The sequence below is a fragment of the Pyrus communis genome, chromosome 5 (genome assembly GCF_963583255.1).
Source record: "Pyrus communis chromosome 5, drPyrComm1.1, whole genome shotgun sequence".
Lineage (NCBI taxonomy): Eukaryota > Viridiplantae > Streptophyta > Magnoliopsida > Rosales > Rosaceae > Pyrus > Pyrus communis.
The window spans coordinates 28,412,767-28,435,992 of record NC_084807.1 but is presented as its reverse complement, the minus strand read 5'-3'; the positions used below and the strand labels follow the sequence as shown (position 1 = coordinate 28,435,992).

The 23,226-nt window shown below is 37.1% G+C and overlaps 4 protein-coding genes and 1 pseudogene across 5 annotated transcripts; 3 read left to right on the top strand and 2 right to left on the bottom strand.

Annotated features, from left to right (window-relative positions):
• Nucleotides 1–1,301: 1,301 nt before the first annotated feature.
• Nucleotides 1,302–6,497, top strand: LOC137735625 (probable pectinesterase/pectinesterase inhibitor 34). The gene is made up of 3 exons (XM_068475072.1): nt 1,302–2,435; nt 4,597–4,733; nt 5,626–6,497. The coding sequence occupies exons 1-3, from the start codon at nt 1,417–1,419 to the stop codon at nt 6,321–6,323; spliced, it is 1,854 nt and encodes a 617-aa protein (XP_068331173.1). The 5' UTR covers nt 1,302–1,416; the 3' UTR covers nt 6,324–6,497.
• Nucleotides 6,498–10,666: 4,169 nt separating this feature from the next.
• Nucleotides 10,667–11,838, top strand: LOC137734556 (SART-1 family protein DOT2-like; annotated as a pseudogene).
• Nucleotides 11,839–11,910: 72 nt separating this feature from the next.
• On the top strand, nt 11,911–12,429 carry LOC137734555 (SART-1 family protein DOT2). Its single transcript, XM_068473799.1, has one exon. It carries the CDS (start codon nt 11,911–11,913, stop codon nt 12,427–12,429), a length of 519 nt encoding a protein of 172 aa, XP_068329900.1.
• An 87-nt stretch (nt 12,430–12,516) lies between these two features.
• Nucleotides 12,517–16,197, bottom strand: LOC137734901 (uncharacterized). 2 transcript variants are annotated; one of them, XM_068474218.1, is made up of 7 exons: nt 15,982–16,197; nt 15,785–15,869; nt 15,071–15,558; nt 14,762–14,956; nt 14,499–14,528; nt 13,274–14,383; nt 12,517–13,185 (listed from the first exon to the last, which is right to left on the bottom strand). In XM_068474218.1, the coding sequence occupies exons 3-7, from the start codon at nt 15,512–15,514 to the stop codon at nt 12,634–12,636; spliced, it is 2,331 nt and encodes a 776-aa protein (XP_068330319.1). In that variant the 5' UTR covers nt 15,515–15,558; nt 15,785–15,869; nt 15,982–16,197; the 3' UTR covers nt 12,517–12,633. The 2 variants fall into 2 exon arrangements, with proteins under 2 accessions (XP_068330319.1, XP_068330318.1); XM_068474217.1 differs by having other exon boundaries at nt 15,785–15,863.
• A 1,498-nt stretch (nt 16,198–17,695) lies between these two features.
• Nucleotides 17,696–21,143, bottom strand: LOC137734904 (calcineurin B-like protein 4). The gene is made up of 9 exons (XM_068474223.1): nt 20,927–21,143; nt 19,683–19,788; nt 19,300–19,382; nt 19,079–19,138; nt 18,768–18,876; nt 18,563–18,615; nt 18,377–18,457; nt 18,174–18,286; nt 17,696–18,019 (listed from the first exon to the last, which is right to left on the bottom strand). The coding sequence occupies exons 2-9, from the start codon at nt 19,756–19,758 to the stop codon at nt 17,956–17,958; spliced, it is 639 nt and encodes a 212-aa protein (XP_068330324.1). The 5' UTR covers nt 19,759–19,788; nt 20,927–21,143; the 3' UTR covers nt 17,696–17,955.
• Nucleotides 21,144–23,226: the final 2,083 nt, after the last annotated feature.

The window sequence follows — 23,226 nt, the reverse complement described above, 5'->3', positions numbered from 1 at the left end:
TCCCTGCTAAACTGTGGGGACCTTTGACTAACTCTGCCTCTTTCAATACATATTTGTTTTAACAAAACTACCTAGCACTCTTCTGAAACTTTTAAAATATACATTGACAAAGTTTAATTACCAGATAAAAATAGCTTATAATTTATCAAACGTAGGGAAAGTGAAAACTTTATACAGCCAGCTAAATTCCCGGAAAGGTACCTGATTCTTTTGTTCAAACGGATTAAAACATAAGGTTTAACAATTCTTAAACCCCTAATTATTACAATATCCAATATAAATAATTATTGATGTACTCTAAAAGTTTTGAGTGAAAATTTTATTTCTCTAGCCAGAATCCCTATAAAGTTCATAGGGTTTTTATAATGGTTGACCTCTCAAATTGGACGTTATAATTAAATTGATCTCTAAAGTAGAAAACCAATTAATTTAATTACTGAAGTGTTTTCGGCAAACCAATTTGGTCATTCCTTATCTTCTGTCAAATTTTATGTTAGTATGACAACATGGTACTGGACTGGGTCACACTTATCCAATCAATGGCACCATATAAATTAACATAAAATTAATTTGTTAAATCCATTTTCAAGGAGCAAATTAATTGCTTTTCTATTTCAAGGACCCGTGATAAAAATCCAAAAGTAATATTTCTTGTTGAAACTGGATACTCTAATGGATAAAACTTAAAAGTGAAAAAAAATGTACAATCCACTAATCAATACCAACATCCAGTATAATTAATAATTCATGTAACATAACGAAAAAAGGAGCAAGACGCACTACTTAGCATGCAAGTTAGCGTAAGAGCTACGAGAATCATGCAAAATTGCCAAATGCATGCACTGCCCACAGCACTCAACTTTAACGACGATTTTGACATCAGACAGAGGACATTTCCTATCCCCTCCTACTCCACTTGTTCAAAGCAATATTCAAAGAAATTAATATTAGTTAAACCAAAATTAAGTAAAAAATAAAAACTAAGAAGAAGGAAGATAGAAAGGAAGGAGGAATTAATGGAAACCTCTTTTGGCTCTCTTCGTATAAGTTATGAGGAGAACAATTTACATATCACGAGTACGGTATTATTATGGCGTTCTATGTCGTGTAAGTCATTCTTGGGCTGTAAGTTTGTGTAGAAATGAAAGTAGCAGCCAGCTCATCCCCTCTTCGACATCGACCTCGCAACAACCTCTTTTATTCTCCTACGTCCCCACATAATTCATATTATTTAAGATTTTAAACCTAATTTAAAAATCAGTTAATTTCCTAATTATCTATATATATACACACAGCCCGTCTTTAAACCCCACCCACACTTCTTCTCTCTTATTTCCTCCCTCCCTTTCAGTGAATTTCACTATATCAGTCCTAACAACGTCGTAAACTTTCCGCTTTCAGTTCTACTAAAGGGATATGGAATACGGCAGACTCCAACCGTCGGAGCCAGGAGGCTCCTCCAAGCACCACGTGGCGGAAAACCCATCACTCCCACAAACCGCCACGTCATCCACCTCCTCAACCAGCCGCAGCCGCAAGAACAAGCTCATCCTAATCTCTCTCCTCTCCGTCGCACTCATACTCGCGTCCGCAGTCTCCGCAGTCGTCCTATTCGCTGGCCGCTCCAAAGCTTCAAACTCCGCTGCCTCCTCCGCCCTCCACCGCAAGCCCACGAAGGCCATCTCAGACGCGTGCGCCACGACCCGCTTCCCCTCCCTCTGCGTCGACTCCCTACTGGACTTCCCCGGCTCCACCACCGCGTCGGAGCAGGACCTCGTCCACATTTCCTTCAACATGACGCTGCAGCGCCTCAGCAAGGCGCTCTACCTCTCCTCCTCCCTCTCCTACCGCCAGATGGATCCCTACTCCCGCTCCGCCTACGATGACTGCCTCGAGCTCCTCGACGACTCCGTCGACGCCCTCTCCCGTGCCCTCACCTCCGTCATCCCCGGCGCAGCGTCCACGTCCACGTCCACGTCCACACAGGACGTGCTGACGTGGCTGAGCGCAGCGCTCTCGAACCAGGACACGTGCGGGGAGGGTTTTGAGCAAATCCATGGCGGCGACGTCAAGAACGAGATGGACCAGCGGCTCAAGGACTTGTCGGAACTCGTGAGCAACTGCCTCGCAATTTACTCGGCGATCGGGGGCGGCGATTTCTCCGGAGTCCCGATACAGAACAGGCGGAGGAGGTTGTTGGGTAATTCCGACATGGAGCGCGATATAATGGGGGATAATGCCAATGTCTCGCGAGATTTTCCGAGGTGGTTGGGTAGGAGGGAGAGGAGGTTGCTGGTGGTGCCGGGATCGCAGATACAGGCGGATATTATCGTGTCGAAAGATGGCAGTGGGACGTTCAAGACGATCGCGGAGGCGATCAAAAAGGCGCCGGAGTCTAGTTCTCGTCGGACAATTATTTACGTCAAAGCAGGAAGGTAAGTTCACTACTCACTCATAAAGTTGTTTAGTTTCGTACTATCTTTTCCTACCCTTTTTACTTTCTTTTGGATTAATCATTTAGAGACGCACTAAACTAATCACTTGTTCATAATCGCTATTAAAGTTAAATTTCCTTATGGCTGAATTATGAGGTGGAACTTAATTATATTGCTTTTTAAATTTGATTGTTTGTGACTTGTGGAGAATTTTTTTATTATGACGGGAACATGAGTGATACATCACGTGTTTTTATGTAAGGGTTAGAATATTTTATTTTTGAAGTTATTAACTTTTTAACACACATATCCCACTATTTGTATAGTGACACATGATGTACCACCTCATGTGCTGGTCACATTGAAAAATCTCTCCTCGGTTGTGAGAGTGCGCCACTAATACAGTCAATTTTGTACTTTTTAATAATATTAATTTTATGACAAAAATTATGTTTTGAAAGTGGTTTTGGCAGTTGTTTCGGAAAAGATTTCATGTAAACATTTGTTTTTTCTTTTAGTAATCCTAGATAGAATAACTTTTATTAAATTTGTAAATTATGTTATGTGACATAAATAAAAAATAAACATGTTAATTAACATTTAAATAATATTTTTTTTAATAATCACATCATATAATTTATAAAATTCGATCTAAACAATTAATTTTCCTAACCTTATCGTTGTTCTTTTTCGTTTAATTACTTTTTGAGCACCGATGATAGTTGCTTTAGGTTAACATTATGTCCGTGAAAAGATTTTTCTCCTAACTTTTTGTGTTAATTCCTTGTGCGTATCGATTGGAGCATTGACTTGAGTGAGCTCCCTTTTTTCACACACAGCTATAATCGTGTGAGAGAACTTATTAATCCTCCCCCTAACTCCATCACTTTTACATAAATACCCCATTGTTTTTCTATGAACTGGTGATGTCATGTTCTTAAATTAATTTGATGGCCATCAATGGAACTTGAAATTTTTATTTTATCTTCTTTATGTTGTCGTGTGGTGGTGGTCGGTAGAGATTGGTCGCAAGTCATGACACATGCATACATTATTTGGATTATGTAATAGACGAATAAGAATTTAATACGTCAGGAATACGGGTACACAAAGCGTGACAATATAAGTAGTTGATTTTTTTTTTATGTGTCCAATTATTTGATTTAAGACACTTAGTATGCTAAATTGTGTCTCGATACACCAAAAAATCTTAGACCATCTCCAAAGGAGTTGGAGATGTCAAATTTTAAATCTAAAATTTAAATGTGAGGCTTAAATGGCACTTTGGCATCTTTTAAACTTTTAATCTTCAACCGATATGTCAAATTTTAAACATAAAATAATAGTGCATATGTATTTTCTTTGCATTGGGAATGAAAAGAAACAAAAGATAATAGTTTAAAGCAATAAAAAATTAATAAAAAGCATTTAATAATTAATTAAACAAATTTGAAGGTGCTGTCAAATTTGGCAACAAGAGGGAGATATGTCAATCTATGTCATACCACATCAAATTTAACTTATCGGTTAAAAAATATTAATGCTGTTTTTTGTTATTGTTACTGCTGATTTGAATATTTTAACATCTCTTTTGAATATGCTCTTAGTAGTAAACGTCGTTTTCTACCCGGGTCATCAACCGTACAGTGGACGTTTGATTTTTGCATGTAATGTGACAACAACTTGACTTGTGTGGTCAATTAAACTCTCTGCTGGCATGCACTACAAACTTCAAAATGTTTGAATGCACAAGTTTCGAAAGAAATTCTCTTACATTCGAATGTCGCCATGACAATACTTTTATTTTGATTAAGTACTGATTTGGTACTGAAATATTTTTATAAAAAGTGAATATAAAAAAAAGTTAAGTTTAAAAAAGTATTTGGTAAACATTTAAAAATAGTTAATTTTCACAGTTTTAGGTGAAAAAAAACTGAAAACATGAACAAGTAAAATGAGCTTATTTTTAGAGTACAACAGAAATAGTTTTTTTTTCAAAGCACAACAATACCAAACTAGCCTTAAGTATTGTTAAATGATTGTGTAAATGGCTTGTTATGCGTGACATTTCTGATGCAAGTAAGTTTTCGTTGTGTAATTCGCTTTTCTTTTTTCTCTTTTGGGGTAAATTATTAAGGATGATTTCTTGTTCATATTTTAGGTACGAAGAGAGTAATTTGAAGGTTGCGAGGAAGAAGACCAACTTGATGTTCATCGGTGACGGGAAGGGCAAAACTATAATTACCGGAGGGAAAAACGTCGCGCAGAAAGTGACCACATTCCACACTGCAACTTTCGGTAAGTTCCGTCAAATGCCGTCTTCTTTTCACGTTGTAATTTTCGAATCATTGTCCTCTTTTCTTTATGGTCACCAATAACATGTGGGCCCCTCCCACTCACTACCATGCATGACAACAGTTACTACTTACACGTGGCCCGTTATGTTAACAGAAGCTTTCAGTTTGATGCAACTTGGTGACGTTTGTCTGACCTCATAACCCCAAATTACCTTTCTAACCCAATCGCTCAAGAAGAGAAAACCTACCAATTGTGTAAATGTCGAGAAGTGATATTCACTCACTCTTTTTCTCTCATCTTCTCATTTATTTTTGGTTTTGGTAATTTGACTGAACAAATCAAATAAAAATCGAAAATGAAGTTTTAACATGGGTGGACATAAACTGTTTCCCTCGAGACTATTATAAGTTAACCACTCACTGACTTTTAATTTTGCATAGGTTGCATGAAAGGCCCTCTCATGTTTAAGATGTTAGCCTTTTTCTTCCATTTTTTTACTACAAACAGGTGGCATCTAAATTATTCCATTGGAGTCCTTGTAAGCTTAAAATTTTGGAATTTAGGGTTAAAATTATTCTGGATCTATAAGTGGAATGTTCTCATTTTTCGTCTATAAATCAACCTTCTTTTGTAATCCCATCCAAAATCTTCTCCTCCATCCAAATCTTGTCCAATCAAATCCTATCACATTTAACTACACTTTACCAGTTAGACATGAAAGGAAATTGGACAACAGCATCGCACCAAACCTTCCATCCCACAATAGTTGAAAGCAACACAAATCACATTATTGGAGGTAGATGACTTATCAATGGCCATATTTCATAGCCAGATTTATAGGTGAATACAGAAATTATATGGTTTATTGAATTTATTTCTTGTTGGTCCACAGCTGCTCAAGGAGCTGGTTTTATTGCACGTGACCTAACGTTCGAGAACTACGCCGGACCGGACAAGCACCAAGCCGTCGCCCTCCGAATAGGAGCGGACCACGCTGTGGTCTACCACTGCAGCATCATCGGATACCAAGACACATTTTACGTGCACTCGAATCGCCAATTCGTCCGTGAAACGGATATTTACGGGACAGTGGATTTCATTTTTGGCAATGCGGCTGTAGTGTTCCAAAAGTGTAGCCTCTACGCTCGCAAGCCCATGGCGAATCAAAAAAACACGATCACAGCCCAAAACCGGAAGGACCCGAATCAGAACACAGGCATTTCTATCCATGATTGCCGGATCCTCGCCACTCCGGAGCTCGAGGGTTCAAAGGGTAGCTTCCCGACGTATCTAGGCCGTCCGTGGAAGTTGTACTCTAGGACAGTTTACATGTTATCGTTCATTGGTGATCACGTTCATCCGCGTGGATGGCTTGAGTGGAATGGGAATTTCGCCCTAGATACCCTCTACTATGGTGAATACATGAACTCTGGCCCTGGCGCGGCGGTAGGGCAACGAGTAACTTGGCCTGGGTATCGGGTTATTACCTCTCCGGTGGAGGCCGGTAAGTTCACTGTTGCACAGTTTATATATGGGTCGTCATGGTTGCCGTCCACCGGGGTGGCATTCTTGGCCGGTTTATCAGTCTAAATTACACCGGCGGTAATTCTTTAGTGGGTAAATGCACTTATTCCCTTGGTAACTGTAAGAATATAGTGTTTTTTTTTTTGTTGTATATTTTTTTCAACAATATATAAGTGAATAAGTTGTATTGTTCTCTTTGGTCATTTAACTCAAATGATGATATACAATTTATATAAGGAAGGTAGCATTTCGGCAGTAAAGTTAGATTTGTTATGCCACGTAAAAAAACGCATATTCAACGAAGGTAGCAGCTAAACAAATTAACAAATTAGCAATTGACCTTGCAAATATATAAGGCCAGTTCCTATATCAAGTTAACAAATTGGGTCCTGCAATATATTATATCCAAAGTTATTGTCTAGTAAAGCTAAAAGAACGAGAAATAAAACTCGAATCCTACAAGATAAGATAAATCAAAATATTAATATTTTAAATTAAAAGATAAAATTTGAAGACCAAGTTGGAGTGACAGCAAACGACACTTTAAACGAAAATTTTTGTTAGCTCTTTGTTTTTTTGGACAAAAAAGTGTTGTTAACTCCGTAGTAGATGTCTAACGGATTGATTTTCTACATGAGTCTGCTTGACTTGGTCATGAGTAGGGTGAAATTTCTCATAACCTTTCTAGAATCGAAAGAGGTGGATAACCGTGATTTATCACTAGTTGTCTTCCCTTTAATAAAATAAAAAAAAGGATTGATTTTCTTATCTACATAATGTAGTACTGGAGGACACTAATGTCATTTTCAAATAATTACTCTTGTCTTTGTAGTCGTTGCCAATTTTAATACAGTTGATTAGATTTTAATTTGATGTGTTTGTGTCGGTGCTGTCGTAGACGGTTTGGAGAAAAAGTTGTACTGGGAGCCAGGAACCTGACCTTCCTCGAAGCAGCTTAGATTGAAACTACAAAACATATTTCATCAAAAATGAAATACCATGAAACTTGGGCCACAAGTCCACAAATGGGGTTACTTTTTACAACGAGAGAAATTTGCATGTAACGTCTTCTGTGGAACTTCTTTTTTGCCTTTTGAATTAGGTGACTTGTAATTATGACCGCCTTTAACATGGAGAAAGGTTCTCATGAAAATGTCATTGTAGCAGTATCTCAAGTCAATCGCATAATCTTATATGTTTAAATTTTCTTATAACAATTATATTTTATTGGAGTTAAGTTTATCTCATTAACACGGCCAACAATTGCCAATTATGTTGTATCATCAACAAGAAAACCCTTGGAATAGTTGGCCAAATACTATAATGAAAATACTATAATGAAAGGAACACAGGAGTTTGACGATCGGTATTTGACCAAATAGGATCATTCAGTTCTATCACTAGAATACCCCTAGAGAGGGATAAGGCTAAGCGGAACGAAAAGAGTTTTCCATGAGATGGGAAATGAATACTATTAGCCCCACATGAGATTTGTGAATAAGTGATTGCCTGATAATGAGCAAGGAATATCCGTCTTTTTGCAAAACACAATGTATTGAACTCATAATTCATTCGATACTTTTATGAATGTCAACAAAGTATTGTAAGTAAATTGCTCCCGGTTGTTCAATCATTTGATAACCAGAATCATTCTTTGATAAATGATCTCTATGAGTCAAACTCAATAGAATTTGTTCAATCATTTTTTCTATCGTTAAGGTGGAGAATTGAACCAAAAATTCTCTTTCTTTATCATCAATAGAATCGCTATTCGAGACCCATGATTCTATTTCATCATCAATCCAACCATCGTTCACGCTTTTTCTTTTTCTTTTTCTTATCAATGAATGAATCTCTTTACTTGTGTGACTTAGATGTCTTGTATTTCTCGAAAAGTGATTCGATTGATGAAATTTGGTATGATACTTATGAAATTGATAATATCAATGAGGTTGATATTCAAATAATTCTTCTTAGAACGTATTGATGTGACCCCATAAACAGGCATAACATCACAAATCTACATCCATTTCCTGAAAAGTTCAAAAGTATTGACTACCCTACTATGTGAATATAGGCACAAAACATCCCCCATCCGTCTTTGTACTGGCCGAACGGCCATGTGGCCTGGTTGTCCGAACCCGATAATATCTTTCCATTTCCTTGCACATAATTTGTCAAAGGAAGTGAGAAATGACTGAATAACGTCTCGTTAGAAATCGCCATTCGATCCAAAAACCCACCTTAAAAGCCGAATTTCTTGGAGTGGACAAATTGCATACAAGCTAGTAACTTATGATGAATTATATGGGTTGCTGCAAGTAGTATTTTGTCATTGTATTTAGGTCAAACTAAGTGCCCCTTTCTTTGGTCCCCCCCATAAGTGAAGGTTGGGCAGGGATAGATAGATGGGTACCCTCCATTTCCAAGACCAAGGACAAAGGACATGGCCAGCTCACGTCGTGGAGGTGGTGGTGGGAGATGACCAAGTCAAGTTGACGAATGCGATTTTTGAACTTTTTACCCATTTTTGTGCCACAAAACACCAAATGCTCACATGGTTCTTTCCTATAAGTATGTTACCCACCCAAATTTTGATATGGTTCACAACGTCATGTATTTTCGTTTGATTTTTCACATGGAGGGGCCGAATTGCTTTCGCTACAACTCCTCCCCTGAACCGACCGAAACATCTGAAACGCAAACATGATGATATTCCAAGAGCCAATTTAGGAATGGTTTTCGAAGGTCTAGAAAATGCTTTCTGCAACCAAAAGCACATAAAGAAAAGGAGCACGATGAAAATAAAAAGAAAGAAGTTTTAACGAAACATTCCCGATATTGTTCACTTTTAACGAAAAATCACATTTTTATCTTTCTCCGGTACTATTCACTACACCTTTATTTGTCATTTTTATTAAAACTAAAGTTTTTTTTTAAACTATTCGTTAGTTTTTCTCAAAAAGAATGGTGGTGTTTTTTGGAAGTGAATTTTTGTATGTTGAATGGTTTTTATAAGCAAAAAGGATTAAAGAATATAAATAAATAAGGATGTGCATGGGAATGTTTTATCTCCATTTATAATTTTAATATTAAATGACTTATATGTCCTAATATATAATTACTATTTAAAACCTAAAAGGTTGTTTTTTTAAATGAAAAAATTATTATCTAAATAATCCCTAGTCATTTCTCGTTGTTATCGATTTTGACAGGTTTCAATCATGTTTATGCATTATGGTGCATGTTTGATCACCATTGCTCCCCTAATAACTATTTAACCAACTAACATTGTCATTCTTATAAAAAGAAAAAAAAAAATCGTGTATTGTGTATGTCTTTGATGTGTTTCAATGATTGACTAAAACAATCTATCTTTCATATAAGTATATTTATTGAAAAATATTAGTTTATAAGATCAGTTTATACTATTTTACTCTCATAATTTTTTTTTTTGTTTGGATACAACAATACATATACACTAAGGGGTTGGAGAATAAGTTTGTTGCAAACTAGACATTCATGAGATTATAACCTTAAATTGTTGTTTTTAGTAGCCATCTTATTACCCGAGGCAATCTTATATCTTTAGACGTTAAAAAGGCAAACTACGAAAAGTAAGTACCAAGTAGGATTGCAAGTGGCTTTTAGTTCAGTTGTTTAAGAGCATTCGTCCATTTTTGTATTTGAATTCCTCCCCTTAGTTTAGATGAATTTAGTGTAAATTATTCTATCACCTGTAAAATACCAAGTAGGATTATTCAATTTGTTCTCATAACAATAAGCAAATACTAAGTAGGATTTGGTTTCCTAGTTTAGTTGGGACTTCCAAGTGGCTTGGGACTCAAGTTTTCCTAGGGTTTGTGTTATATATATGCGACGAGTGACATCTTTTCTACCTTATTACATTCTTTCTTTCTCGAACAATTGTTTTTGGTGCCGCATTCCTCAAATTCTTGAGTTAATTTCGTTCCTCTTGAAATCGAACGTGTTGCGAACTGCTAAGGGACATGGGTGGACAGAAGAGTAGCCGTCGGAGGGATCACGAGAGGGATGATGGTGGAAGTAGAGACCGGGAGCGGCAGATGAGGACAAGAAGCAGTAGTTATGATGTTGAAAAAGAAAGATATCATCGGAGTGAATACTCAAAAGAAAAATCGAAAAGGAAACGACAAGTGTCTGAAAATAGAGGAACTAGGGCTAGGAGGGAAGATACAGATGGTGATGTGAGGGAGAAAGATTATGAGGTATCGAGAGAATCGAGGAGGAGAAAAAGAGAGGGCGGAAGAGAATAATAGGAGTCAGGATCATAAGGAAAAGGAGAGATCAGAAAAGGAGAGCAAAAAGCGTAAAGATATTGGTGGGAACGAGCAGAATGCTGATCGGGTGGCGGAGTACATTTATCAACAATGGAGCTCAAGGTACTAAAAGCGAAGGAGGAGAGATTGGCAAAGAAGACGATAGCAGCAGATGTTTGTGATGATAGTTTAGCATGGGTTAGGAGTTGAAAGATCGAGCTGAAAAATAATGCTGAAAAGGAGAAAGCATCGCAGCTTTCAAAGGTTTTCGAGGAACAGAACATTGTTGGAGAAATTAGTGAAGACGATGAGGATGAGGATGATTGTAATCACCTAGCCGCAGTTAAAGTTGTTCATGGAATCGAAAAAGTAATGCAAGGCGGGGAAGTTGTTTTGACACTCAAAGATCAGAGCGTTCTTGCTGATGGTGGTGACAATATTAACGAAAAGGTTGATGTGCTTGAGAATGTAGAGATTGGAGAGCAGAAGCAGCGCGAAGAGGCTTACAAGGCAGCGAAGAGAAAAGCAGGGATTTACGATCATGATGAGTGCTTTAAAGGTTTAGAGAAGAAATTTTTTCCACAATATGATGATCCTGTTCCTGCTGAGGGGTTAACCCTAGATGAAAGAGGGCGGTTTAGTAGTGAAGCAGCGAAGAAATTCAAATAGCTCGAGCAGCTTGAAGAGCTCCATAGGGGGATAAAGTTGGTTGAAGACTTCAGCAATATCTCTAAAAAAAAGAACATCTGATTTCTATGCTCAGGAAGAAATGGAGGTTAATTTTAAGAAGCCAAAGAATAAGAAATCATTCCGGAAGAAGCAGAAACTAGATGTGGATGCCCTCGAAGCAGAAGCAATCTCGGCAGGGCTTGGTGCTGCTGATCTTGGTTCTCGGAATGGTGCAAATAGGCAGGGAGTTAGAGAGGAGAAAGAAAGATTGGAAGCTGAAAGGAAACGCGTACAAGGTAGCATATGCGAAAGCAGACGAGGCATCTAAATCGTTGCAACTTCTTGAACAAAAAGTGCTTTCTGTTAAAGCTGATCAGGAGTATAATGAATTTAATGTTATCTCTGCAGATGATGAGGAGGAGGATCTCTACAGGTCCTTGGAGAGAGCAAGAAAATCAGCTCTTAGAAAGAAAGACGAAAAGGAGGAGAAACCATCCGGTAGTCCAGGAGCAATTGCATTCCTTGCCACCACCAGCACTGGCAAAAGTCAGATTCCTAATGCAGCAGATGATGATCAGAATCGAATCCCCTCAAGCAGTGAAGATCAGTCCTGAGAAGAGAAGGTTGTCATCACAGAGACGAATGAGTTTTTGGTGGGTCTCAAGCTTGATCAAAGTCAATCCCACATGGATCCTGAAAGCGAAGATGTTTCCAATATGCAAGAAGATGATCATGCTGAAGAAACTACGGTGAATGTGGCTGGTGGATGGACTGAAGTAAACGATGGAATTGAACGTGAAGACAAAGAACACATTATTCCTCCAGCAGAGGACCATAAGGAGGAGAAAGGCGTTTCAGATGGAATTTTTCGTGAAGTCGCGGTTGGGAAAGGCTTATCGGGTCCTCTGAAGCTGCTGAAAGAGCGAGGAAGCCTTGAAGTAAAACATGATACTGATGCAGTTCAGATGACTTATGAATTAGGTCGGCCTATGACGCAAAAGGAAGCATATAACAGACTTTCGCACGCATTCCACAGGAAGGGGCCTGGCAAAAGGACGCAAGAAAAGCGCATGAAGCAATTCGAGAAGGAACAGAAACTGAAGCAGATGAATAGTTCAGACACGCCATTACAGTCTATGGAGAGAGTGAGGGACGCTCAAGCTCAGTTGCGAAAACCCTACCTTGTCCTCAGAGGTCACGTTTAAGTTTTGAGATTTTAAAGAACTTCAGAGAAAATTTTCAAGTTCTGCTGTTGATTGTTTGACAGTTGTTTCAGTTTCTTGCACTTCAAGAAAAAGAAATTTATTTATCACTGAGAATTAGAACAGAACAACCAATAACAATTGGAAGAACGAAATAGGGTACCAACAAGAAAATTTTACAAGATATAAACAGGTGGTTCATTTTTTTCACAAATTTCTTTCTATGAACTCCCAGATTCTCTCTTCCATGTAAATCCGATCCCTATGACGCCGTGGCATGTGCCGTTCGTCTGGAAAAATTAATAGCTCGTAAGTCTTTCCAGCCGCAACAAGTGCGTTGACAAGCCTGGCAGTATGCCTGAAATGAACATTTTCATCGATCATGCCATGGACAAGTAACAACTTTCCTTTCATCTTGTGCACATGGTGCATCACCGAGCTAGACTCGTATCCTTCCTCGTTCTCAGAAGGCAGTCCCATGTATTTCTCGGTGTAGAATGTGTCATACCCGTCCCACGATGTAACAGGGGCGCCAGATACTGCACACCGGAAGACATCAGGAAACCTGGCAAGAGTCATAGCTGAAAGATATCCGCCATAGCTCCAACCATACAATCCAATGTGACCTGCTCGTGCCAACCCTTTTTCCATAAGCCAGTCGGCTCCAGTCAGTTGGTCGTCGGCATCAACCTGACCACAATTGTATTTTAAAGAGCCTTCGAACTTCAGCCCACGCCGAGCAGTTCCTCTATTATCTAACTGTAAACAAGAAAAATCGGCAGTTAGAATAAAATTTAGAAAACATAGAAAACCCGGAATGGTAAAGTTTTTTCAGACGGATACCCACCTTCCATACTAAGATGCCTCTGCTTCTTAGAAACTGCGCTTTCATGTCTACTGTATTAATCCAAGAATCAGAGACGAGCTGCACGCTCGGTCCACCATACACGCTGATCAAAGTTTTGTAAGGAGGAGGTCCAAATCTTGTTTCGTCAGGCTTGTATAGAGCTGCATACAAAGTTTTTCCATCATTAGCCTGCAAATGAACTAACTCCGGTGGCTCAAGTTGAAGCTTTTGGAATCTTGGAACCGTTAATGACGGCTCATACAGAGGCATAATATAGCTTCCATCGTGCAAGGAGCACAGTATAACTTTAGGGGGAGAATCAAGGGAGTCATGTATATCAACAAAGTTCTTCATATGATGATCAAGCACCACCGCATGCTTCCCCTTGCTACAAGTCAACCTCACTGGAGCTTGCAAGGGTTGGTTTCCATCCGTGAGTAGCTTAGCACAATAAAGGTGCGATTCTAAAGGCCCATCTAAGGTTCCAGTAAAGTAAACAAGTCCGGCAGCTTCATTTACACCAGCAATCTGCTCAACCATCCAGTCACCTTCGGTGATAGGTCCTAAACATGTTCCATTGGCATCATGCAAATAAAGATGTTTAAATCCTGTTTTCTCACTCGCCCAGATAAATCCCCCTGAAAATTTGGTTATTCCTCGGTCCAGAGGTGTGAAGCAGTCATGTAAGCTAACCCATGTTCCTTGTTCTTCTACCATTAAAACTTTTCGCTTCCCAGTTTTAATATCGAATTTAAGGATCTTTAATCTGCTGTGTGATCTGTTCATTACCTGAGCTATTAAAGTATTTCCATGCATCCAATTTACTCTTGCCAGATATTCGTCCTCACTATCTGGTTGACCTGTTCCCCCACACAGAAGATCCATCCAAGTAATAGGGCCTCCAGCAGAAGAAACCACGCCTAGGCGAACTTTGACATTTGAAGCTCCCGCAAAGGGATAGGCATGATCTTCTTGAGCTTCTGAACCAACAGAGCTTTTACCTTGATGCATGATTCTGAAAAGCGGAATCTCAGAAGAATCAACTTCTGTGAATGCAATGAATTTGCTGTCTAGAGACCACCAGTAACCATTCTTGCGATCCATTTCTTCCTGTAATGAGTAAAATTCAGAGAATCTAAGAATAGTTTTAACTTAACCTCCTGAGAAATTTCTAAAGAAAAAAAATTAATCTAAATAAAAATAGGTTATTACATGAACTTCTCACCTGAGCTATATATTCAGCAAGGCCATGCGTCTGCAACACAAAAAAGACCAGATTCACATCAACGAAATGATCAGAAATTCAACTACCTTTAAAATTTACTGTCTTTACTTAAAATTTTCGACAGAGGAAAAGTCATAAGGATATTATCTTAAAGCTCCTATCACTAAAACAGTACTCATTGTAATAGAAATATTTTATAGTACTAATATTACTGAAGTGGCTCAGTTAATCCAGACCTACGGTTACCGGTATAGAAAACTTACCAAAACATCTCCTCTGGCACCATACGTTAACTGTATAGATTCATTGTATAACAAATTTAGAACGTGCAACTCGCAATCTCTTACATAACCGACCATTGTACCATCTGGTGACAGATGTGGATCAATAATTGGTGAACCTGATGCCCTCGGAAGATTAAGCTCGGCATTTGAACTAGAAAGATCCTGGAAATAAATCTGTACATAAAGCAAGGACCATATCATCAGCGAGAACTCAATCTGTAAAAATTAAAATACAATTATGTACATGTATATGGATGTTTGATTGAACCCAGGTATTAAAGAACACACCCCAGCTGGCAATGGCACCATGATTGCTTTCCTTTTCGAGCTTGTCTTCACCCATTCATACCGTGTCACTCCCAACCCGCGCTCCCTCAACCTCTCTCTCCTCAACTTTTCTTCTGGTGATATATTACTCTCGTCAAGTCCGCCATCAGGGGGACTGAAACACAACTCTTGCTTGCCAGTTTTGAGATCGAAAGCAAATACCTTTCGATTCAATGTGTGATCAGGACTGAACAAATAAGTTATAATAGTATCATCGGGACTGAAACTGATTGAAGTGGGAGCAATGTATCCCGGCAACGGGTATTGCACAATCTCTTCAAGTGGGAAAAGAACACAGTCATCAAGACTTTGTGTCAAATTAGGGTCGGTCACTGGCATGTCGAAAGTAAATGATCTCGAACGCTTTAAATTCTTCTTCTTATGATCCTCATCAACTGGTTGCATTACAAAAAGTATCGATACTGATTGAACAATCACAGGAGATCAATCTAACCACCATAAAGTAGCAATCAATTAAAATCCATTAAATCAACAAATATTACAAAATCAATCAATCAAAACAAAATTTCCTCACCAATCAAGCCCACAATTAGCAATTCAAAATCAAAATCCAAAACCCATTAATAAAAAATTTATCTTTTTACTTCAACACAACTTTCTCAGCAATTAAAGCAAAATTAAGATTAAAACATGTAATTAATTACAAACTATTACCTTCTAAGAAATCCCAATAACCAGGTCCTCTTTGTCACTGCAGGAGATCATCCACTGGATCCGATCAAATGCTACCAAACTGCACCTCCACCCGACAAAAACAAACAAAATAGAAAAATAATTTATCAATCAATGAAAAAATGAAATCAAATAAACAATAAAAAGTGAAGAGCTTGAAATAAATGGTGGAGCAGAACCTGTGAAAATGATCGGCCATGAAAGCTCGGAAGCAATAAAAAGTTGTGGGGTTTTGGATTCCTGGGAAAAACGAGAGAATCGTTTTGGAATTCCCAGAAAGTTCGATTCTTTGGAATCACTGAATCGATTTGTTTCTTCAGAGAGAGAGAGATGTGGAGATGTGAGCACTATGTGCGTTGAAAATGTTACTTAGGAAACAACGGTTGAAGAAGGCTGTGATGTTTCTATCTTGTTTTGCTTAATCATTCTTAATCGTTTTTTTTACCAACTAATTAACAACAAATAGATCTGGTTTACTTTTTTGGGTATGGTGCACGCGCCATGCTGATGAAGAATAAAAAAACTGTTCACTTTAACGAAAAATCATATTTTTACACAAGTCAATTATGATATTATTTATTTTACCCTTTATTTTGTCCTTATCGTTAAAACTCAAAGTTTTTATGACTATGTTACAGTTAGGAAATAGTAGAAAAATTCGTTGCTATCTCATTGTTACGTGATGATATTAATCTAAATGAATGGTGCAGATAAACGTGATATATTTTGTATGCATATTAAATATGATATTAATACCTTATAACGTGAATGGAGAGTTAAAATCATATAGAGGAATGACAGTAAAGATTTAAGTGGTTAGGTGTTTTACGAAGTCCGTAATGTCACTTTGCTACATACTGTTTGACAGTAAACATAGAATCGATAGATACAAGGTCAACATTGTTTGTCTGCTTTCTGTTTTGGGGTGAGAAGTATGAGTTATTGTATTATTATATTTTCCAAACACGACCTAATTACCACCCACTTTTGTAATGTTTCTTTATGTGAATCATGAATGAACTAATATCGTTTAATTTTTAGGAAGTTTTAACGAAAAATTCACGATACTGTTTATTTTAACAAAAAAATCATATTTTTACACTAAAAAGTCAATCCTTATACTATTCACTTTACCCTTTATTTTGTCCTTATTGTTAAAACTCAAAGTTTTCAAACCCTTTTCATTAGTTTTCCTTAATTTTTAAAGGTTATGTTGCACTCATGTTATCCTCAATATCTCGACTGGTTCTTCAAATCTAGGGCTGGCAAAGATAAGTGTATAGTCTGTACATGTATGTGCAGTCACGTTGTCATTCGGATCCTTTTTGTTTTCTGCTCTCCCTTTGTAATGTTTCTCCTACATCAAATGTTCTGTGATAAGATTTTTCGTAGAGTTATGTACGGTTCTTCGATGCAAAATTGATAATAAGTTGAAGAAGTATGCTCTTAGTTTGAACTTTTATAAACGCTCGGAGCCATATGCGCACGAAAGCGACTATCCTTAACATTCTCACGTTTAGTGTACTAACCATATATGTGAAGGAGTTGAGGGTCCTCATCTGTTGTTATCATCTAAAGACAGCTAAACACCAGAAAAAGGAGTTGGTTGAGGAAGACTCAAGGAACCTAATGGAAATGGGAACTACCATAAATGTGCACACACAAAAACGTATGTGAGCTTTGAATTGAGAGGTTAAGCAAATTGGATAGCAGTGGGCCCAATTTTTATTTAAGTTTGAATTCTTTTTTTTTTTTATTTGAGCTAATGCCATTAAAAAATTAAGAAAACTAATGAAAATGACTTGAAAATTTTAAGTTTTAACTACAAGAGCAAAATAAATGATAAAGTAAATAGTATCATAATTAACTTTTTAGTATAAAAATATGGTTTTTCATTAAAGTGAACAGTGCCGGAAGTTTTTCGTTAAAATTCCGTAGAATTTTTTATTGAAGGATCAACTCGTACAAGCATCCAATTTTTTAGATGAAATTCGTCAGCAGTTCTTCGCAACTTCATCTTAAACTCGAGGTTTCTATCTGCCGGTGAAGTGTCACCATAGAAATTTATTCCTCATGAAGTGCGAGTAGCTTCATTCGAAAGCCCTCCGAAGTAATTACCATCTTGGCACATGAGCATCTTTCATGTGATACTCTCACATTTCTGAATCTTCAACTTCGGAAGTCATCACAAAGCTAGGAAACGCTAATGTTATATCTCTGCAAAATGGTAAGAAAAAGAAGGGAAATAAGAAACACGTTGAGGTAGTGACAGTAAAAAACATGTTCTTAAAGGATGTAGATAACTTTTACAATTCAAACCCGAGTTTTGTATCTAATGACTGACGAACTTCAAGTTAATTACGTTGCTTACTTTAAGTACGGGAGAGTCATGTTCTTTATCATATTCGGATGCTTCGACACAAATTCCTTCCACTCTTCTTCATCAATGCGCCCATCACCTTTCTTATCTGCATCACTATATGTCTGCGGAAATAAAAAAGACAAAGAACTTAAGGACATTCAGCTAACTGAGCAAAGAAGAGTACGGGTCAGTGTATATATATGAATTCGCACCTTATCCACGATCATTTCAATGACATCATCCGAGAGTACCAGATCTGATTCGTGCAAAAGTGCGACCACCATCTCCTTCAACTGTCATGGAATACTATTACCTTAGTTACGAGAAGAGATTTTCATCTAGAGAGATCAAACTGTAAGAGAAGGAGATAAAAACAAAGAAGTTGGTAAGAAACCGACCTCCTCTCGCTCAATGTACCCTGTTTGTCTCAGATCATAGAGTCTAAAAGCAACTGCAAAACAATTCCCACCGTCACTTAGCAAATGACAACACATTTTAGTAAGATGTCTTCAATTTTGTTTCTTTTTCCAGATAGATAAAATTGAAGATAATCTTGCAGAAGATTGCAGTTTGATATATAGGGGATAAGGGTAATGTTCTTACATGAAATTTTGTCTTCTACAGGTGCATCGGGGTGAAAGACGCCTAATGATCGAACAAATTCTCCAAACTCAATAACCCCATTGCGCTTGACATCAAATAAGTCAAAAATCTACATGAACACCCAAAGATTAATGTATTGTAGATGAAGAACAATTGCTAGCGTTTACTTATTAATAAACACACACGAGATTTTCCACACGTAAAATGAACATCAGTCTCCCTCCCCATATTGCCCCATCATCACACTCCTTTTAGCATGAATGAACTAAAATAATCTAAGAGAATAGAGAAGAGGAATCGGCATCACACACCCTGTCTGCGAAAAGATTCCTTCGATTTTTGTTCCTGAAGAGCGCGAGCTGAAATTCTTCCTGCTCAAAAAAGATAGATGACAGAATAGTACCATTCGGTTGAACATAAACACCCGAAATTTTGGAGTAATTACTTATATTTGGCACCTAAAACATTTGATGACTGGCAAGAGATGATATAAGTGAAGGTAAACCAATCTTGAAAGTTATAGCAAACCTACCTTGTGGATAAGTCCGTCATCAATTATCGAACTGCTCAATTTCTTAAAAAGCTCATACAAGGCTTCTACTTCATTCACAGTAACTGCGACAAAGAAAAATCCATTCAAATTTACTACTCTCCATTTGGGTAACTTAATATCCGATCTCTAATGATCAGGAGGCAGAATATGGGATCAATATCTTTCGCAGCATCCATGTTGATCTCAAATTATCAGTTCAGTATGAAAAGGTGATGGATGACTAAGATTGTTATCACTTCAAAAGCAGCTTTAATGGAAAAAAAAAAATGACTCTGATTGGTTATGACTGTTTAGGAGTGGAAGTACGAAGATGTAGACGAGAAAAGTTGCAGCAGAGTAGAAGGGTGAAAAAGCACGCTTACAAGGTGTTGCAGCAGCAAGAGTCGCAGGGTCCTCATAGCCGGGCGTTTTAGCTTCCTTTGAACAATAGCAGCCCATTAACAAACCAACATAATTCACTCAGAGTTCCTGAACAATCAGCAAGACAAACGACGGGTGGCTAAGATCTTCAATTTTTTTTAATATAAACAATTTAGCAGCAAATCGCGATAGAATGGTACTCGGTCAATAATATTTTATCAGACTCGAATGCACAACTTGTTCAAAACACTTCAAGCGCACACACGGTCATTGCCAGTAAGGTGCTTGATATTTAAAGCAGTATAAAGGCTCAAGCCGTCAAACAATTACGAATTACCAAACTATTTATATTCCTCTAGAGGGACTCAAGCCGTCAAACAAGAATTTACCTACTTTCAAATGCAAAAACAAATGTGAAAACCCGAATAAAATAGTTATTTATTTTTCGCGGTCCAAGATATCTGCAGCGCGAACGCGAAATTTAGCAGTAATACCTTGAAATCTGAGTGCTAGTCACGCTACAAGTGATCTCAAAAGTAAAACCTTTTAAAGAACAAAGTCAAGACTCTCGAACTCTCACTGTTCTTGCTGAGAAAATGTTTGAGCATTATTATCTCAGAACACAAACATCGGTTTCGTTGCTAGGGACCACATAGATTATAGATAGCATTTTGTGAACCAATCCTCATCAAATAATTACGAAATATGGTTTAAATAGATATTTTCTCTAGAATTAACCAACATAAAAATCATGACATTCAGCATTGCATTAAATTGTCTTTCTTATTATCAAAAATATGCTCATCGGCATCATGCTTTCAATTTTCATCCAGAAAATTAAACCATTCATTAACCAACATAAAAAGGTGATTGGCATGCGTGAGCGTAGCTGCTTTGACTAGAATGGATGTGCTTTACTTTGCAATTGAATTCGAATCCCCTCTTCACAGTTTAGATTATTTTACCTTAAAGTAGAAAAAGATGCAAAATCTAATCGCTAGGAATATTCATCAGTAGCAACCAAATTCAAAGTCGGTGATCAATTTTCCCAGATTTTCTCGGCAACCAAACAAAAACCAAATGAAAACCAACACAATTACAAACAAAAACAAAAAAGGAGCAGCACCCAGTTCCATTTACCCAACGAACGGCTCAAAAGTCGAAAAAAGCTTCAATCTTGATTCAAGAACATGAAGAAAAAAAAGTGACAAAAAATAAAACTTTGGAGAGCAAAACGAGAGCTGACCTGCGAGGAGAGAGTGCAATTCCAAAGAGTAAATTACGTGAGGTGTTTATATTAATGCTTTTGAAGATTAACTCTTTCTGCCTGTCTCCAAATACAAATCTTTGTCGTAAAACTGTAAAAAATTCCTAGTTTTCTCAGCTTCCGTCGATATGGAGCCGAGCAACTTACCCGTCTCTCTCTCTCTCTCCCCCCTCTATCTCTCTCTAAATTCAAGAGCTTTCCTCGTATAGTTTTCAACGTTACAATTTGCCAACTGTGGCTGCTACTTGTGAATTTATAAACGATTTGTGAGAGAGAGAGGGGGAGAGAGAGAAAGAGAGAGGCGCCACTGGGCATATGCATGCGTCCAAATCTTTCTTTCTTTCTTTTTTTTTTATTACCTTATTTTTTTCTTACTTATTTAAGGGTTCATCTAACCCCATTTTTATAAGATTTGTGATCTGCATTGCTCTTTCTTGCTTACGACAACCTTCATTTTTTTATCATCCCCTACGTCTTTTTTCTATTTAGTTAAAATAAAAAAACGAAATAGAAAATATCATGTTATCAACAATTTTTTATGGAACTTTTTTAATACAACGGTGTGGTTACGAATTAAAAAATGTAGACTAAATTAATTGCGAAAGCGTTTGGTTGGCGACCGAAAGTCCAACATTGACAGATGACTTTTAGTCGGGTAGGATGGGATTGTTAATCATCATTAGCAAAAGAGAAATGCTAAAGGGCGTCTCTCAAATGAAACTCTTCATTGATTTTCTATCACCGCACTATTTAACATCAATAGTGAGATTCTTAAAGATTTTTTCTGTCACATTACAATTTAACGTCAATTTTATGTCATTGTTATAAAATATTGTACCAGAACGAGAAGATTCCCCTCATCATTTCTTAGCAAACAGACGCGACCGACGCCAGGTAACATGAACTTCCTCCGTAAGTAAGGAAAATGCATAGAGATCCCCAGTTGTGATGGCGATTTGAATAATTGATCCCATATGGGAAGGGTGTAGCTGTCCTAACAATCAAAAAAAAAAAAATTCTCAACTACTTGGGAGTTGGGCGACACTAATTTGTGGTCTCCTTTAATATTTTGAGTCTTTGTAGAGATAATTTTTTACGGTTAAATAGGCGACTGTCACAATAATATTGGCGACATTTAGAACATTTATTTTTCTACTTTGTCAAATGAGAGGACATCTACATGAAATACTTCTACTTCACCTCCTTTGAAAGAGAGATTCTTCAATATCTCTGAAATACGAACGTCTACAAATTTATCTCTACTGGTTTAATAGCATATGATATATTGTTATATAACGAATACACTGAAAAATATCTCATTTAACACATCCAAGTCACAATTTGATATTGGACTTATATAGATATCTATGCCATTGTATATGAGTCAAATTTTAGATCGCTCGAAACCAGATTATCTTGTGCATGTAAGGTTCTCATTCTCCTTGAGCAAGCACCACTTATTTGCTTAAAAATGAAAGAACTGGGTTCCATATATTTGTGAAGGCAAACTATTTAAACTATTTGATGGGACCTTCTTGCTAACACGACCTTTTTCTTTTTCTTTTTCGTACCTTTTGTATCATGACATATCTGTCCTATATTCTTATGTGACACCCTATGTATATATTATGCTAAGGACATATTTATTTTTTTTTTTTCGGCTAAAATACATTTATGTTGCAAATTGCAAGCTGTACTGAAAATAATATCTTTTTACATGGACAAGGATCTTCGCCGGATTTTCTTTGTGGAGATTCGATGATCAATCAATCTTGTTCGGTTCATTGTATATCGTGCAGTTAGTTTTCGTTAGATATTATTTATATTCAATTTTAAATTAAAATTTTAAAATAATTTATAACTACACGATATACGATAAATAAATACGATTAATTAATTCTCACAAAAAGTTGCGGATATGATCCTATTCCTTTTTGAATAATGATTGTTTGGAGAAATTGGTTAATTATTATATATATTTTCTGGGGATGAGATCACGCACGGAAATAAAAATAAGTCAAAAAGATGATAAGACAAATCCCACGTGGAGCTTACTCCAGCATATACGTAGACAATTCCAAAACTCCACGAACCTCCATCTTCCTGTTTTTTTCTCTTTCAATTTTTCTGTAGAAGCAAGATTTTTTATCAACTCATTAACATCTTACGTTCGTGGTATAATATTTTATAATATTAGTATAAAAATTGACATTGAACTATAATATTATAGAAAATTCATGAAATGTTTCTTCACATTCTTATATTTTTATATACTACAT